The following is a 16,963-nucleotide window of genomic DNA, read 5'->3' as shown; positions in this document are numbered from 1 at the left end:
CATTATAGACAGCTTTCCGCGGATATTAGAAAGAAAAATTAAAGGATTAAACAAGTTTTTTTTAGCCCCGGGCTTACAAAAGTAGTATTGATTTTATTTATTGATACTAGTGGAAAATTGACTCAAATACGATTCTATTCATGATTTTTCAGTATGGCTGAGAAGCTGTTCTAATCGGTTTGGAGGCCATCCCTTAGGCACCATGCAGCTATTTTAATTGATTTGAATGCTTATGGAATGGATATATGTATTTAGAGTAGGGTTGGGCCAGTTATCTGGCTATTTTCAAAATCCGGCCGGATATTGAAACTATTAAACTACTAAAAAATACAACGAATCGCCCCTTAAGGTGCGTTGTCACGAAAGGGACTATATCCTTTTTTGATACTTTAATATGTAGTAATTTGGCCGGATATACGCTAACTTGGCCGGATAACCAGATATTAGCCGGATATCCGGCCCAACCATAGATTATTTTCTCTAGCTAGAGAAGCTGTTTTAATTTTTGATAAAATTCCTTAGAAAAACAAAACAAAAAATGTTTACTATTTTACAAAGCTCATTAGTTTTATTTAACATTTTTCTGGTCTTCCTACAGGTAAAGTTTTTATAAAGATATCTTTTATACTTTTATCTTTGTATAAAAATATCAGGATGTTTGTCTGTGTTCTTTACCGAAAGATCTCGCTAACAGCTGAATTGATATGACTTCTTTGAATAGAAGCTTCTTATAGGACCCGGGAAGATCTAATTTTTCTATAACGAAAAAAAACTAAGGTATGGATGTATTGTATATTATAATTACTTGGATCTTACACCAGATTTTCATGTTCTATAATAAAGTGAACTCGGTAGCGGGCTAAAATAACGATCTCCCCCATACCCTTCCTACTGGTTAAACGGTCTGACCAATAAATGCGGAGGGAAATTGCAACCTAGATTGACGACAATTTTTCTCCTGTTATGTATATCATCCACATTCCACGTATATTCTATATCCATTCTTAGAGAAGCATAGCCGCCCTTCGAGTGATAACGTTATTTTGCCACATATTTTGATATTTTAAACACAAATATTAAGAATCCATATTGTCCAAGTTTAGGTGCTTTCGCTAAAAGTCCGTAAAGAAAACAAATTCTCCTATCTCTACTTGAAATAAATAGAAAATAAGTGGGGGGTTTTGTTTTAATTCTTTTCACATAACCCTTGCAAGGTTACCCTGTAAATAATATAAACTAACCTAACCAGACAAGCCTTCTTAAAACAAAAATGAAGGTTAAATTACTCAAGGCTTATTTTGGGCTCTTTTACGCAAAACTAACCATTTTTAAACTTTTAATCAATAATACTTTGCTATGTAAAAAAAAGTCACTGTTAATTTTATTTTTACTAGGTTCAAGTAAATGGTTGTCCCGGGAATCAAACTGTTTGCCTGGGTAACTTTTTTTTATTATAGAAGCGACCCTTCTTATTTTATTTGTCCGCTAGTAAGGCCTATAGTGGAAATATAGTTTTCACGGCTGCTTTTCAAGATAGACTGTTAATTTCTTATGTTAAGAGAAGGTACAATTTACGAAAAAATAACCAGTATATACAACTAACTTGGTCCGTTAGCCTGTCGTTATAAAGCCTGACCTCGAACCTGACACCTTCTTGACAGAGTACTTAAACCTTTAAGAACCGATTTAAAACAATTGGACAAAGGTTATAACTGAACTTTCTAAAGTAGAACGAAATCGTTTTGTCTGTCTGAAGCTTAAGATCTCAGTAACCACAGAACCAATTGCGGTCTACTCTTCAGGGAATATACCTACTGGTCCTGTCATGGTTTTTTAAGCCGCTAGTATCCTATTATATAACGTAGTATGGTTTTTTGTCTGTAGCGAAGGATCTCGCTGATCCAATATGGTTCTCCTTTACAGTGTAACTTCTCATAGGTATTAAAAAGTTATATAAGTATTTTGGGGGAGGGTACCACCACCCTCCGAAGAGAAATCGCCCCCCCCCAAAAAAAAAAAAAAAAAAAATTTTTTTTTTACTTTTTCTTTTTAAACCAAAAATGAAAAAATGGGTATTCGAAATCAACTCCCCCTCATGTGCCCCTAGAGACCTCTAGGAGCGTATCCGCTAGTAAATAATAATTTAGTTGGAGGAACTGGTGACCATGAAGGAAATGTAAAGGTATCAACTTTAAAAGATTATTCATTACCCCCCATAATAACAGTACCCAAAATATATACTAAAAAATAATTTGGTATAGTCAATTTCGTGACAACGCCTGGGGGGTTTCGTCGTATTTTCGCAGTATCTTTTGATAGGTTAGGTTAGGTTAGGTTATGTAATTGCCCCGCAGGGTTAGAGCCCCCAATAGGAGAACACCTGCTGTGAAAATACAAAGAAACGCTCCTTAAGAGGCGTTGTCACAAAGGGTGTATCGAAATAATTTTATACTAACAAGATTTCACACAAAATATTTGTTTGGTAGTTTGACATTAAAGAAGCATTTAATAGATATTGCAAAAAATAAATTTTGATTCAATAAATTGTCCGAAAAATTAGCCGTGTTACGTCAATAGATCAATCTCTTTTTAAGGGGTTTCCTTTCCCACTTTTCTTCACGTCACTCATTTTTATGACGTCACACGGATAATTTTTTTGGACACTATATGTAGAGCTTCTCTTTTCTAATTTCCTAACTATAAGGGCACTAGAATTAATTAAGCTTTTTATATTGGAATGTTTAGATTGGGAGAAAATTTGTATGTGATGATTCCTGGGGCATGGAAGAGGCTGCTGTCACTTGTAGACAGTTAGGTATATGAATCTTTCTAATAATAACTCAGACAATTAGGTAAACACATCTTTCTAACAATGGGAGTAAGGTAATAGTATACATATATGTACATTAAATTCAGATCCCGCGACCGTGGCTCAACACGTAGCGCATCCGCTCGTCGTCTGAAAGGTGATAGGTTCAAATCTTGGTCCGACACTGCGTTAAAACTAAAGACGTTAAAAATGGTCAAATGCGCGACATAAATAGTTAGAGTAAGGGAAGTGCCTTGGCCCAAAACAGGCGCAACTAAATACCATGCATAGTTAAGGTCGTGCAATCAAAGGCCCTAATTGAAGGTCGGCACAGGGTCCCCGTGGACATACAGTTATTTAACACCTGCCGCCTCTATTTTTTTGCTTTAATCCTTATACTAAAGTAACAGGATGTCTGTTTGTCTGTGTGTTTGTGTGTCTGTACTGAAGGATCTCGCTAACCACTGAACCGATCGGGTTCTCCTTAACAGGGTAGCTTCTCATAGGTCCCGTGAAGGTTTATAACTATTTTCTTGGGGGTGGGACACACCCAACCCCACCAAAAAATGAAAAATCCCCCCACGAAAAAAAATTTTCAAAATTTTTTTTACTAAAATTAAAAATGAGGGGGGGCACCCTAGATATACCACACTTTTCTGGGATCTTGCTGTGTCAAGTATCAACTGTTGGGAATAACAAAGGATGACTCCATGCAAAATTTGAGCCGGATCCGGCCAAAACCGGCCGTGAATTTTATAAAAAACCGGTTTTTTCCGGTTTTTAGGGGGTATTTGTAAATCTATTTAGCTGGAGCAAAACCGGTTAGAGGTACAAAAAATTTTACTTCACATGAAATTTAGCCAATGCAATTGCCTACAAAAATGTACTTCATCATCAACTTGATTGGACAACTCTTTCCCCTCCTAAATGTCCATTAAAACCTCGGAAACGGCAAAAATCGCCAAAAATCACGCCTTCGGCGGCGAATAACAGCTAAACGGTCGGCCGGAGGCGAATGAAACATAAATAAAGAAATGTGCGCCTCAAAAAGTTGTTCATCAAAGAGATGCTTGAAGTCTCTAAAACGACTCCTTCCCCTCCTTTAAGGGGAAAAACTGAAAAAACGTGATTTTCAAAAGTATGCCCACTTCGTGGGTGTGGGGGGCACTGAACCCGTCACCCCAGGGTCACCAAATATAAAGTCTAGGCGGCCCACAATGCTGAATTTTCACCAAGTGAAAGTCTTGTGTCATTATCTCTTATGAGAAAAAAGTTATTAATTAATTAAAATTTCAAATTGTGATTTTTTGATGGATTTCTTTGATGAAATGACAGGCTGGTCAATTTTTAGGCCATTTTTTGCGGTTTTTGGGCCGTCACGCCCAAACGGTTTGAGATAATCTCACGGGACCTTTTGCCCAACCTAAGTCTGGTTATTTGTGAGGTCTAGGAAAAAAATCAGACTTACGCAAAAGATTATAATTATAGTCTTTACACAGAAAAATGGCACGAGGTGAGGGTTTGAGGGGGCAAAATGAGCCGACCAGTGATTTTTGACAACGCCCAGCGACGTCGTGCTTCATCCAATCCAAGATTTTTTTTAAAATCGAAAATAAGAAATTGGGTTATTAAATTCGACTCTCTCCTCCTCAAGTGCCCCCTAGAGGCCTCTAGGGGCGTAGCCGCTAGTGTATTCATATAGAGAGTAGGGGCTTTTTTTACATAAATTTAAAGGGATATAGGAAACTCCTTTTGTAATTTTTACAGGACTTAGTTAATTGTCTGTTTTTCTGTACATACATCTTCATAAACTCTTTCTAATATTTACTTTGAATGCCTTAATAATATGTTTCTTTATTGATTAATCTATGGATCTAGCAACTTATCAGGTATAGTCCCTTTCGTGGCAATGCACCTTAAGGGGCGATTGTTCGTATTTTTTTACAGTAGCTTTCTCCTATTTCTAGCCCCTGCGGGGGGCTCTAACCCTGTGGGGCAATCACCTAACCCAATATAACCTAACCTAACCTAAAATAACCTATAAAAAGCCAATTTAGAAATACGACGAATCGACCCTTAAGGGGCTTTGCCACGAAAGGGACTATTCCCAACTTATCTATTAATCTGTCTTCTATCACATATCTTTCCATCCAATTTCTGAAACATATTTTATCATCTCCCTACAAATCTCTGCTTTTATCCTTCAGACTTCTCATTAATGTATAAATGAGTTTCTTGTCAAAAAAGTGTGATTAGATTCTCTACATATATTCTCTCATATTTAATTTCTTTATTTGCGACAACGATTACTACACAGAAACACTACATAAAAAATTTCTAACTATAAGTCAGTCAAAGACATATTTACTTTCTTGGGTCTTTTATTTGATAAGCCTTGATATAGGTCATTTTTTTTACGTGTTACGCAACTGTATGTTTCTTATTTTTAATGCTAGAAGAACAGATTTTTTAGAAAAATTCTTTTTTCTCACGCCTCTTAATTTACACCCCCCTGCTGAATCGACTATGCACGCCGCCACTGGTTTCAACCTAGTTTCAGAATATGGATCATATTCATTATATAGATCTTAATGATATTATTATTCTAATATTAAAAAGATTTTAATGAGGACGTCCAAGTTTTTTTTATTTGGGGGCAGGGGGGGAGGGGGTTAATCTCTACAGGTGATTTAATTAAATTTTGTGGGGAGTAGGGTATATAATGATGTTAGTCGAAATTACTAACTTTCTGCCCCAAAAACTAATTAAATTCAAACTGTTGGGAAGGGGGTAGGGTGTATATTAGAGTAAAACACTAGAGGGGGATGGGGTTAAATAACTGTATCTCCCCATCGCAGTGTCCTTGTACCGAATATCAATTGGGTCATTTAAAAAAAGAAATCATCTAATATTTAGGTATAGACACAGACAAGTAGCAAAAACAATTTGGCAGTAGATAAAAAAGGTCATTGAAAAAGTGAGGGAGGTATTTATCTGTATATACAATACATCTAAAATATAGATCTGTTGGGTGTATTAAAACCCTTTTGTATTGTCCTAAAATGTCAAACTTTACCTAATTTGTGAAAATAAATGCCCAACAGTTTTGCACGACCCTAGGTTGGACCCTGTTAGTTCCTTAAGATCTCGCAAAGGTCAATAGAGGATAAATAGGTAGAAAAGAAATTAGGAGTATAAAAGAAAAAAATGGGGGGAAATCCATCGTATCTTACACCAGATTTTCATGTTCTCTAATAAAGTGAAGCACGCATTGGGCTAAGATAACAATTCCCCCTTCCACCTCCTGTAACCCATCCCCGCCCCTTCTACTGGATGAACAAAATGATCAATAAATGAGTTCCATGTTAGCAATCTAAATTGAAAACATTTCCCCAACTCATATAATCTAAAAAGTATCGTACTACTTAGAAATTAAATCAGACTACCATCTGCACTTTATCCTTTACATAATTGACACTTCAGAAGAAAGAAAATGAACGAAAAATTAGAAAATTAGAAATGATTAAGCAATCTACAGAAAGAGAAAAATGTTTAATTAATGGTCTTATGGAATTGTCAGTTTTTGTATTAATTAGTTGTCATTTTTTAAAAACGAAGCTTTTCTATAATTAGGGTCGGTCCGTCCGTCCGTCCGTAACGGATAGCTTTTTTCGTTAATTTAGGCATGTTAGAATTGTCCTATCGATTTCAAATTATGCATGGTGATTCCTTTAGCAGTGAGGTACGATTTAGAAAGCGTAGATTTTTGGTATATTGATTCCTGGGACAACAAAGTATAATGTAATAAACGAGGCAACTCTATAATCAAGTCCTAAAAATGTAAGTATGTCCATAAACATTATCCTGTATCAAGCATTTTTTTAACAAATTTACTCACAATTTTGCTTTGACTCTTATACATTTATATTAGGATTATTCAGTTCTGAAACTATACAAGTGTTAACGTCCGTTTGTCCCACCGTTTCAGTGCTTCGCTTTTATGGATGTTGTCATCCTTGTTTACATTCAAAGTATTGCATTAAAAAAATAACAAACAAAGAGAACATTAAAACAAGGATGACAACATCCATAAAAGCGTAGCACCGAGGCCGTAGGACAAACGAACGAATTATTATTATATAGTAGACAAATGAATTATAAGTCAACGATGTCATTTGAAAAATATCCTGTCGATAATTTGTCAACAATGACAACTTTCACTTAACTCGACATAAACTATCGTTATTGCATGTAGAGACATAATACTAATGGATAAGTAATGATTATCTAACATTATGCTATGCTTTTTAAAAATTATTGGTGGCAAAAATACTCTATAATTACTTTGTCTGTCCATTACTCCGTAATGCTCTGAAAGAAACTCGGTCTGTCGGTAGGGCAACAAAAGACCTATGTCCTATAAAAATGTTTTTTCGTGATTTTCTACTATATTCACCACTGGGCATATCTATTCTATAACTCAGCTTATCAGTTAGTCTATCCATGAATTTTGTGCTGCGCTACTTATAGATGTTGCCATCCTTGTTTTTATATTATTTTGTAGGCTATCCAGGTGTAGTCAGATTTTCAAGAGAATCAGAATTTGGACGGGTAATTATTTTTTTACATAAATAAATTTTTAATTTGACGTTATTGGCGAAGCTACTCTATAATTCGAAATATCCGTACTTTTGTCCATTGAAACAGTAAGGGGAAAAGAATAATTTCTCTGCTGCTATTCAAGATGGACGACTAATTTTTTTGTTAATATATACTAATGAACATTCAGTTCATAATTTAATTTAAGTCTATCAGAAATGTACCTGCGGCTGATATGTCAGATGCATGAAATTAATAGTAATTTCTTGGCTCTTATATTTCATTAACTAAACACCATGCGGGAATTCTAAACAAAGGTCGTGCAAAAAAAAGGGTTGGTTATCTGTTTGGTACTACTTTACCTAATACCCTGTTTTTTTTATATTCTTTCCTTATTTTTCCTGGGTTCTAGTAACTTAAGGTCTATTCATATTTTGTTTTAGGCAAGAAATATTGGTTATGATGATTTTGAGTGTACAGGTAGATTTTCAAATTTTAATCCTAGAGAAAAATAGTGTCCCAAATAATCACTAAACCTCTTAAAGGATAAATTAGTTATTTATATCGTATCGTATTTTAGACAGCTTTCCGCGGATATAAAAAATGGTATCATTTTATGAATTTAATTTAATTTTATGAAATACTGTCTGTGATAGAATGCTATACATGATTTTTCGGTAAGACTGTAATTCGGTTCTAATCGGTTTAAAATCCATACTGCATTTCATTGCATTTCTTTATATTTTTAAGTAATTTGCGTGTTCTACTTAAATTTTAGCAACGATGTCATTATTAGAATATTGTCACATTTTTCTTTTCGTTTGAGTAAAAGAACATGTTTCTATTTCATATCCCTTTATATCCCTATATATCCCTTTATATCTCTAAGACCTTACTTAACCTAGCCTAACATAAAATAAGATTACTTCTAGTTTAACTATTTTTAATGTAGAGTATGTAAATATCAGGCAAAGTAGGCAATTTTTAAGGAAAATCTAGTAATTATTTCTAAAATTGATTGAAAATACCATTTTAGGCGAAGAATCAAGGCTACAGGATTGCTACTTCAAAGGAGAGGTATGAAATATTTCTAGTAAGGTTTTATCAAAATTTTTCCAAGGATACATAAAAAAAATCCTCTGGATTTTATCTGGATTCGGAGTATAACAACTAGCACATAAACTAATTATAGTTTTATAGAAATTTCCCACAAAAAATTCTAGAATTTATTTTCTCGTATTCATTCGAATCCGGTGGATAGGAACCGGTTCTCATCCATACGAAAAAACTATGTCTAATGTCTATCATCGTATTATATCCAGCTTTCTACGAATATAGAAATGTACAATCATAAGATTAAAACTAGTTTTTTTTGCCCGTGCCTTCGGCAACTCGGGGCTAAAAAAACTAGTTTTAATCTTATAATTGTACATTCTATATCCGCGGAAAGCGGTTTATAATACGATGAAAGAAATAACTATTAGATAATTTTTCAGCAATCGATATATTATTACTTGGATGATGCACCAGATTTTCATGTACTCTAAAGCTCGCAGCTGGCTAAATGAATGTTTTCCCCATCCAACCCCTTTACCCCATCCCCTACTACTGGATGAATGAACTGATCAACAAATGAGGTCCGTGTTAGCAACCTAAATTGACGACAATTTTTCACCCTGTTTATATATACACCATGTATATTCTATATCTATTTTTTTTCCAGCGTGTAATGATTTCTATTGCACTTCGTCAGACGCGTGAAATTTATTTTGTTTTAGCATGATTGTCAGCGTACAGAAATAGCTGGGGTGGTCTGTGCTAAACAAGTAAGTAAAGTATCTGGGTTTAGCCCTTTCTTGACAACGCCTCTTAAGGGGCGTTTTGTCGTATTTTCACAGTAGCTTTTAGATGGTTATTTTAGGTTAGGATAGGTGATTGCCCCACAGGGTAAGGCAATTTGGCCCCGCAGGGTTAGCTAGAAATAGGAGAAAAGCTACGAAAAATACGACGAAACGCCCCTTAAGAGGCGTTGTCACGACAGGGACTATACCCCAGTAGCCTAGGTGCTTTCAATAAAAGTTCCGAGCATTGACCCCCAACCTTATTTTTAAAAGAGATATCTAAAACTGAAGCATATGTGTACCTCTGCAGGGCTACCGAATGCCCTGCATAACCTAACCTAACCTGACTTAAAATGATAAAGAAAAAAACTAAAAACTATCCTCATATTCTTTTATTTTTCAAAATAATGGAGGGGGTTTCTTTCCAACAAACACCTTCAGAGAAAAGCCGTAAGTACCTTCCTAGGGGGTGGGTGTAAAGTCTTATATTTTCATCGTTTATCTGGAGTATTTATTTAGGTACATGATATAGTACCATATGACTACAGACAACCAGCTAAAGTTTGTCTTATCTGGAATATTTATTTAGGTACATGATATAGTACCATATGACTACAGACAACCAGCTAAAGTTTGTCTTATCTAGAGTATTTATTTAGGTACATGATATAGTACCATATGACTATAGACAACCAGCTAAAGTTTGTCTTATCTAGAGTATTTATTTAGGTACATGATATAGTACCATATGACTATAGACAACCAGCTAAAGTTTGTCTTATCTAGAGTATTTATTTAGGTACATGATATAGTACCATATGACTACAGACAACCAGCTAAAGTTTGTCCTATCTGGAATTTTTATTTAGGTACATGATATAGTACCATGTGTAAAGACAACCAGCTAAAGTTTGTATTATCTGGAGTATTTATTATGTACATGATATAGTACCATTTGACTACAGACAACCAGCTAAAGTTTGTCTTATCTGGAGTATTTATTTAGGTACATGATGTAGTACCATATGACAACAGACAACCAGCTAAAGTTTGTCTTATCTAGAATTTTTATTTAGGTACATGATATAGTACCATATGACTATAGACAACCAGCTAAAGTTTGTCTTATCTAGAGTATTTATTTAGGTACATGATATAGTATCTTATGAGTACAGACAACCAGCTAAAGTTTGTCTTATCTGGAGTATTTATTTAGGTACATGATGTAGTACCATATGACAACAGACAACCAGCTAAAGTTTGTCTTATCTAGAATTTTTATTTAGGTACATGATATAGTACCATATGACTATAGACAACCAGCTAAAGTTTGTCTTATCTAGAGTATTTATTTAGGTACATGATATAGTATCTTATGAGTACAGACAACCAGCTAAAGTTTGTCTTATCTGGAGTATTTATTTAGGTACATGATGTAGTACCATATGACTACAGACAACCAGCTAAAGTTTGTCTTATCTAGAATTTTTATTTAGGTACATGATATAGTACCATATGACTACAGACAACCAGCTAAAGTTTGTCTTATCTAGAGTATTTATTTAGGTACATGATATAGTACCATATGACTATAGACAACCAGCTAAAGTTTGTCCTATCTGGAGTATTTATTTAGGTACATGATATAGTACCATATGACTACAGACAACCAGCTAAAGTTTGTCCTATCTGGAATATTTATTTAGGTACATGATGTAGTTCCAGATGACTACAGACAACCAGCTAAAGTTTGTATTATCTGGAGTATTTATTTAGGTACATGATATAGTACCATATGACTACAGACACCAGCTAAAGTTTGTCTTATCTAGAGTATTTATTTAGGTACATGATATAGTACCATATGACTATAGACAACCAGCTAAAGTTTGTATTATCTGGAATATTTATTTAGGTACATGATATAGTACCATATGACTACAGACAACCAGCTAAAGTTTGTCCTATCTGGAATATTTATTTAGGTACAGGATATAGTTCCAGATGAATGCAGACAACCAGCTAAAGTTTGCCTTATCGGAGGCCCTGACAGGTTTTCTGGAAATGTGTATTTTGAGGTAACCTAAGCTCATCTTAATCTCACAAACAAAATTGTTAAAAAATATAGGAGAATTACACTTTCCTTTAGTTTTTAGTAATCTTTATTAGATATAATATACTAGCGGCCTCGCTTCTAGCCTCTAGAGGCTTTGCCCCAAGAGTTATAATGACATCACTCCACCACTATTTAAAATAATTTTTAAAAATTGATGGGGGGATTTTTTGTTTTTTGGGGGGTGCTTCACTACCCGGTTCCCGGAACAGTCGCGTCCTTCTGTCACACTACTATGGCCAAGGCGCTGCGCTCTCACCTCCTCTCCCGGTCCAAGCTCGATTCAGCGAAACACTAATATCTGTCTGTTTAGAAATACCATCAAATGAAATGACTATTTATATTTAAAAACCAAATCACTAGATAATAGATTACTAATCAGTAGATATATAATTTGTCTTAAAACCCTATTCCGAAAATAACGTGTTATCAGCGGTTTCAGGAATGTATATCGACGATCATACGTCTATTGGAAATCAAACTTTTAAGTTATTGATGCCCTATACGAATTTTGATTAAATATTTTAGACCAAGATCTATAGATTAAGTTATCACCGACTTACACGATATATGGTGCGGTCTCACAAACCAACCTGCAGCCACGATAATTTGGCCGGCTTACGGTGTTATCTTAAAGTCTTGGCGTCAAATATACAAAACTTATACCAAATTCCCTAATATTTTATACTAAGGTTCGTCGAATAATCCAGATCTATTTACTTTCGAAAAAGTAATCACGAGAGTGCAGACCCGGCTGACCAGCCTCGACAACTTTAGGTTGACTGAGGTGTTATGTCAGAAACTTAATACAAATTATTGAGAAGTAAAATTCCGTCCAACCTCAGAGTAAGATCCCCGCTAGGGTTCACTAACCAGCCTTTAGACCACTATATGTTAGCCTTTGGTGTTATCTTATGGTATAGGAATTTTATACTGCTAAAGAAATAAAATCTGTCAGAGTCTCAGAAACCATCAGGCGATTCCGGGATATGGAATCTATTGTGGTATCTTAAGGTCCGAGCAAATATTATTCTTTTTACTTAATCTTAATAGCTACCTATTAATATTAGCCCATAGGGGTTTAAACCCTATTATTTCCCCCCTATACCTAAAGTATAAACAAAGTTTTGTAATATCTCAGATCTTTATTTTTAAGGAAATTTAAATAATCTTATTTAACAAAATCTATTTTATTTTAGGTATGTTATGGCCAAAGATCTCAGAGAGAAGTTTTACTCAAGTTAAGTTCTAGTCAAAGATTTAACCCGACCTATCCCTTAAGAAATTCGACTGGTGATTTGTCTTGCTATATCACAACTCACTGTATAGCCCGAATGGGCCACCTTTTATAGGCCTTACTTCCCAGCTAACTGGGCAGAGCCTAGAGAGTATCACCAAAATGCTTCTCTTTTAACTTCTCTTTGGCAGAGCCTAGAGAGTATCACCAAAATGCTTCTCTTCTAACTTCTCTTTGAGACATTTGAAAAATCATTGAGTGTTTATACAAAGTGATAATATAACAAATTAAAGATTGTAAAGTGATCACATTGTATTTTTGCACATGTTAAACATAAAAATATGGAATCAGTGATTTCAACGAGTCCTATGCTTGAGAGATTCAAACCAATAACTGTTCTCGTGGTCTTAAAGAACTATTAAATTTACATAATGTCACAAGCAAAACTCTCTGAAACCAGAAAATCCACACCATTGTTATTGTTATACTAGAAAATATTTGACTATTGATTTTACTATTTTTCGTGGTTTTGTATGAATTACCATAAAAAGGATTAAGTTTTGATTCAACGAGTAAATGCATAAGGGAGAGATCTTTAAAGGGAAGTGTTATTTTGCACATATGTGGGTAAAATTATGACATGGGGGAAGGCTTATATTTTCATGTGTTAACTCGTGGAAAACTCTTATGGTGCCTTTCAGCTTATTGAATTCGTACTTTACCAGATATTTTTATAAATCTTTATTTTTGAAAGAATTATTTTGTTTTAAATATAATTTCATCATAAATAAGAAGGCAAATTAATAAGCATATTCTATTGGTGGAAAAGTTGTAGGCACATAATTATTAATCATTTTAAACATAACTAGATTTATCTGGATTATCTATTTATTTGATGTTTCTTTGAAAAATAATATAGAAGTTAAATTAGGATCTACTTTTCTCCCTTGCAAGGCTACTCTACAATTTTCTGTATGTTGTAAAATGACTAAGAGGGTGAAATGTTGATCCAGGGGTTGGGTGTGTCCCACCCCCCAAGTAAATAGCCTAAAACAACCACAGGACCAGTAGGTATATTCCCCGAAGAGTAGAATCCGATCGGTTTAGTGGTTTCCGAGATCTTAAGGGACAGACAGACGGACGGACGGATAGACGGACAGACATCATTATACTTTGTATTATAGATATTTTTTTCTGCATATTACTTTAATTCTATTCTGTAATTACAAAGGATATTCAATTTGTGAAAATAAAGAATGATAATATCCATAAAAGCGAAGCTCTAGAATGATTTAAGAAATGATTATATCATAAAATTGTTGTGAACATATTTAAAAATCAACAGGTTTTTATTGCAGACCTACGGACTATCTAGTAAGAATTTTAGAGTTGCTACACTTTGAAGTAAACATGCAAAGTTTGAAATCATTGGGACAATTCTAACATTCTCAAATTAACGATATTACGGATGTACGAACATATCATAATAAAAGAAAAGCTTAGCTCGTTATATTTTCCTGATGTCCAAATAGAGCTAAATTTTCAGGGAAGGCCTGTTTGTGACATGGGATGGCATTTTGCTGACGGTTTTGTTGCCTGCAGGGAGCTAGGATTTGGTCCTGCTATTAATGTTACTAAGGGTATATAATTATAAATTTATTATTCTATAATATCAATATGTAAATAATCTACCTGCTGCGTCCCTAGCATCTATATATACTTTGCATTACAGAAACATAAAAATAAAACCTTCCAACACTTGAATCTGAAAATGAATTAGCCCAAAATCAATGAGAATTTTCCCTAAAATGAGGAACTCGGTTCTGTAGTTATTGAAATCTATTCCTACATACATACAAAGAAACCTTAATACTTTATGTGATAGCATATATGTACATATACTTATTAAGGTGGATACTACGGTGCCTGTCTAGACTATTTTTCTATGATATCAGCTGAATGCAATGGAAATGAAGATTCCTTGTCAGAATGCGAGGTATCAAATTTATTATGTAATTATCTATTGTTGTAACAGAACAAAGTGACTCAAAACTCAGCCATGTAACGTCATACTAATGAGTAAGATGAGAAGAGAAGTGGGAAAGAAATCCCTTAAAAATGAGATGGATAATCCCTTATTTTTATGACGTAACATGGCTTATTTTTTAGACATTTTGTCCAGTTACTCTATTGTTTCATAAAAGTTCCCAAAATAGTTTAGACAACAAATAAGAAAAAAAAACATTATTATAAAACTTTGGGTGTCAGTGTAATAATCTGTCTATTGTCCCCTATCTCCCTGGTTATCTGTACTGTACACCTGTACAACTATTTATCTAGTATAGTACAGATTCTGGTACCTGTTGTCATCCAGCTGTTGCTGGAGTTATCTATACACCTGTACAACTATCTATCTATCTAGTATACTACAGACTCTGGTACCTGTGATCTGAACAACTATCTATCTATCTAGTATAGTACAGACTCTGGTACCTGTGATCATACAGCTGTTGCTAGAGTTATCTGTACACCTGAACAACTATCTATATATCTAGTATAGTACAGACTCTGGTACCTGTGGTCATACAGCTGTTGCTGGAGTTATCTGTACACCTATACAACTATCTATCTATCTAGTATAGTACAGACTCTGGTACCTGTGGTCATACAGCTGTTGCTAGAGTTATCTGTACACCTGAACAACTATCTATATATCTAGTATAGTACAGACTCTGGTACCTGTGGTCATACAGCTGTTGCTGGAGTTATCTGTACACCTGTTGAAACAATGGACAATCCAAGTAGTGTAATTACAGGTAAGCATATTAACATTGAAGATACTCTATACTTTTGCTGAATGACAGTTTACTGCTCTTTTGAATTCTTTCAAGCTTATATCTTTATATATGTAGTTGTTAGCACTGCACTGAACTTTTATGGACGACACTGTGCTTGTTTCAATGTTTATCCATTTATCTCTTATTTTTGCCATATTATTTTCTTTTATTTATAGGTGTTATTGTAAGTGCTGGTTGCTTGATAGTATTATTAAGCATTGGTGCTTATGTGAAACTATACAAGAAGAAAGTGCTACAACTAGAAAGAACACATTCTATCAATTCTGATGATCATTCTTAAACTAATATCTTTGAACATATTTTAATTAAATGATAATAAATAATAAATTAATTTATGGTATTTGTGTGATGAAATAATTACTATTTATAATCTAGTTGTTGAAGTTTGATTATAATTGTAAATAAGAAGTATAAAAATTTCGTTCACTTCACGCATCCTCCTCTTAAAGGTTTAGTGTGTAAACAATATTTTGAGCCAAAGATTGGTTACCAGTGCAATTTACAGTCCAATGTCCCCTCCATCCCTGCCTGTCATATAACGTAGATAAGTTTTTGTTTCTTTTTCGTCCAAGATCTCGCTGACCACTGCACAGATTGAGATATTCATTTTAGAGAGGCTTTAACATGACTGTTTGTAATTTAAGTCTAGGGTTGGTTTTGGGCTATTTATTGCCACCTTACTTTCCCTTCGAATACATGGCTGCTATATGCTCGGGGCGCAACCGCTCAGAATGTAAAAAAAGCCATTTGAAGAGCACAAATGTGATTCTTAAATGTTTTTTAAAGTCGGTTTTCGTCCGTAACAGATAGCTCTTATCGTTTGAGCATCTTAAAATTGTCCTATCGATTTCCTGTAGTTGTTAGGTAGGATTTAATCACCTTAGCAACTCTATATTTGTTACCAAAATGTCCTTACGTTTATTTAAAACATGTAGATTTATAACCTTTTTAACAACAACTGTTTATGTCATAAAATTATCCTATTAATCTGATTTCTGCAATGATGATTAACATTACAACAAGGTACAATGTTATTAGAGGGGCCTCTCTAAAATTAAGTCCTAAAATGTAAGTATGTCCTTAAACAGTATCTTGTATTGTAGCATTTTTTTTCTCAATAAATATACTTTTTAATTTTAATAATTTTGTTACATTTATATTCTGCTTATTCAGTCATGACACTCTACAAGTGTTTGTTTTCGTTTGTACTACCGTTTCAGAGCTTCGCTTTCATGGCTGTTGTCATCCTTGTTTAATAAAGTAGTGGGTTTATTTATTATTTTTGTGGTATAAAGTGCAGTGTCACTATGTCAAATAAATCTTGTCTTATAATATAATTTTCAGTATGTGCCCTCCAATAGATTAGTAAAAGAATGTACTCCCCCCCCCCCCATCCCCATTTATTAAAATTAAAAAAATAGGCCTTTTATTGTGCTAAAAGGCCTTAACCCAGGAATAAGGTATAACCAACAAGCGAAATAAATCTAAAATAATATTTGGGGGGCA

The 16,963-nt window shown here is 34.2% G+C and overlaps 2 protein-coding genes across 2 annotated transcripts in view; both read left to right on the top strand.

Moving 5' to 3' along the window:
- RpS24 (ribosomal protein S24) overlaps positions 1-16,963 on the top strand; it is a 133,687-nt gene that overhangs the window by 69,064 nt on the left and 47,660 nt on the right. The gene's annotated exons all lie outside the window — the stretch shown is intronic.
- LOC145329641 (scavenger receptor cysteine-rich domain superfamily protein-like) lies at positions 476-15,878 on the top strand. Its single transcript, XM_080173970.1, has 13 exons — positions 476-598; positions 1,395-1,437; positions 2,148-2,182; positions 2,746-2,815; positions 7,374-7,420; positions 7,852-7,888; positions 8,445-8,485; positions 9,187-9,234; positions 11,235-11,327; positions 14,146-14,239; positions 14,510-14,595; positions 15,319-15,415; positions 15,613-15,878. The coding sequence occupies exons 1-13, from the start codon at positions 539-541 to the stop codon at positions 15,735-15,737; spliced, it is 876 nt and encodes a 291-aa protein (XP_080030096.1). The 5' UTR covers positions 476-538; the 3' UTR covers positions 15,738-15,878.

The sequence above is a fragment of the Acartia tonsa genome, chromosome 10 (genome assembly GCF_053477335.1).
Source record: "Acartia tonsa isolate MP-2025a chromosome 10, ASM5347733v1, whole genome shotgun sequence".
Classification (NCBI taxonomy): Eukaryota; Metazoa; Arthropoda; class Copepoda; order Calanoida; family Acartiidae; genus Acartia; species Acartia tonsa.
Note: the sequence above shows the minus strand (reverse complement) of the source record. Positions and strands in the feature narration are given on the sequence as shown.

Excerpts from the sequence above, each read along its gene's own strand:
- LOC145329641 (XM_080173970.1), top strand. The coding sequence starts at position 539 with ATGTTTACTATTTTACAAAGCTCATTAGTTTTATTTAACATTTTTCTG. Across the intron at positions 599-1,394 it reads TTTTTCTGGTCTTCCTACAG|GTTCAAGTAAATGGTTGTCC; the intron begins GTAAAGTTTTTA and ends TATTTTTACTAG. Across the intron at positions 14,596-15,318 it reads ATTCCTTGTCAGAATGCGAG|TATAGTACAGACTCTGGTAC; the intron begins GTATCAAATTTA and ends CTATATATCTAG.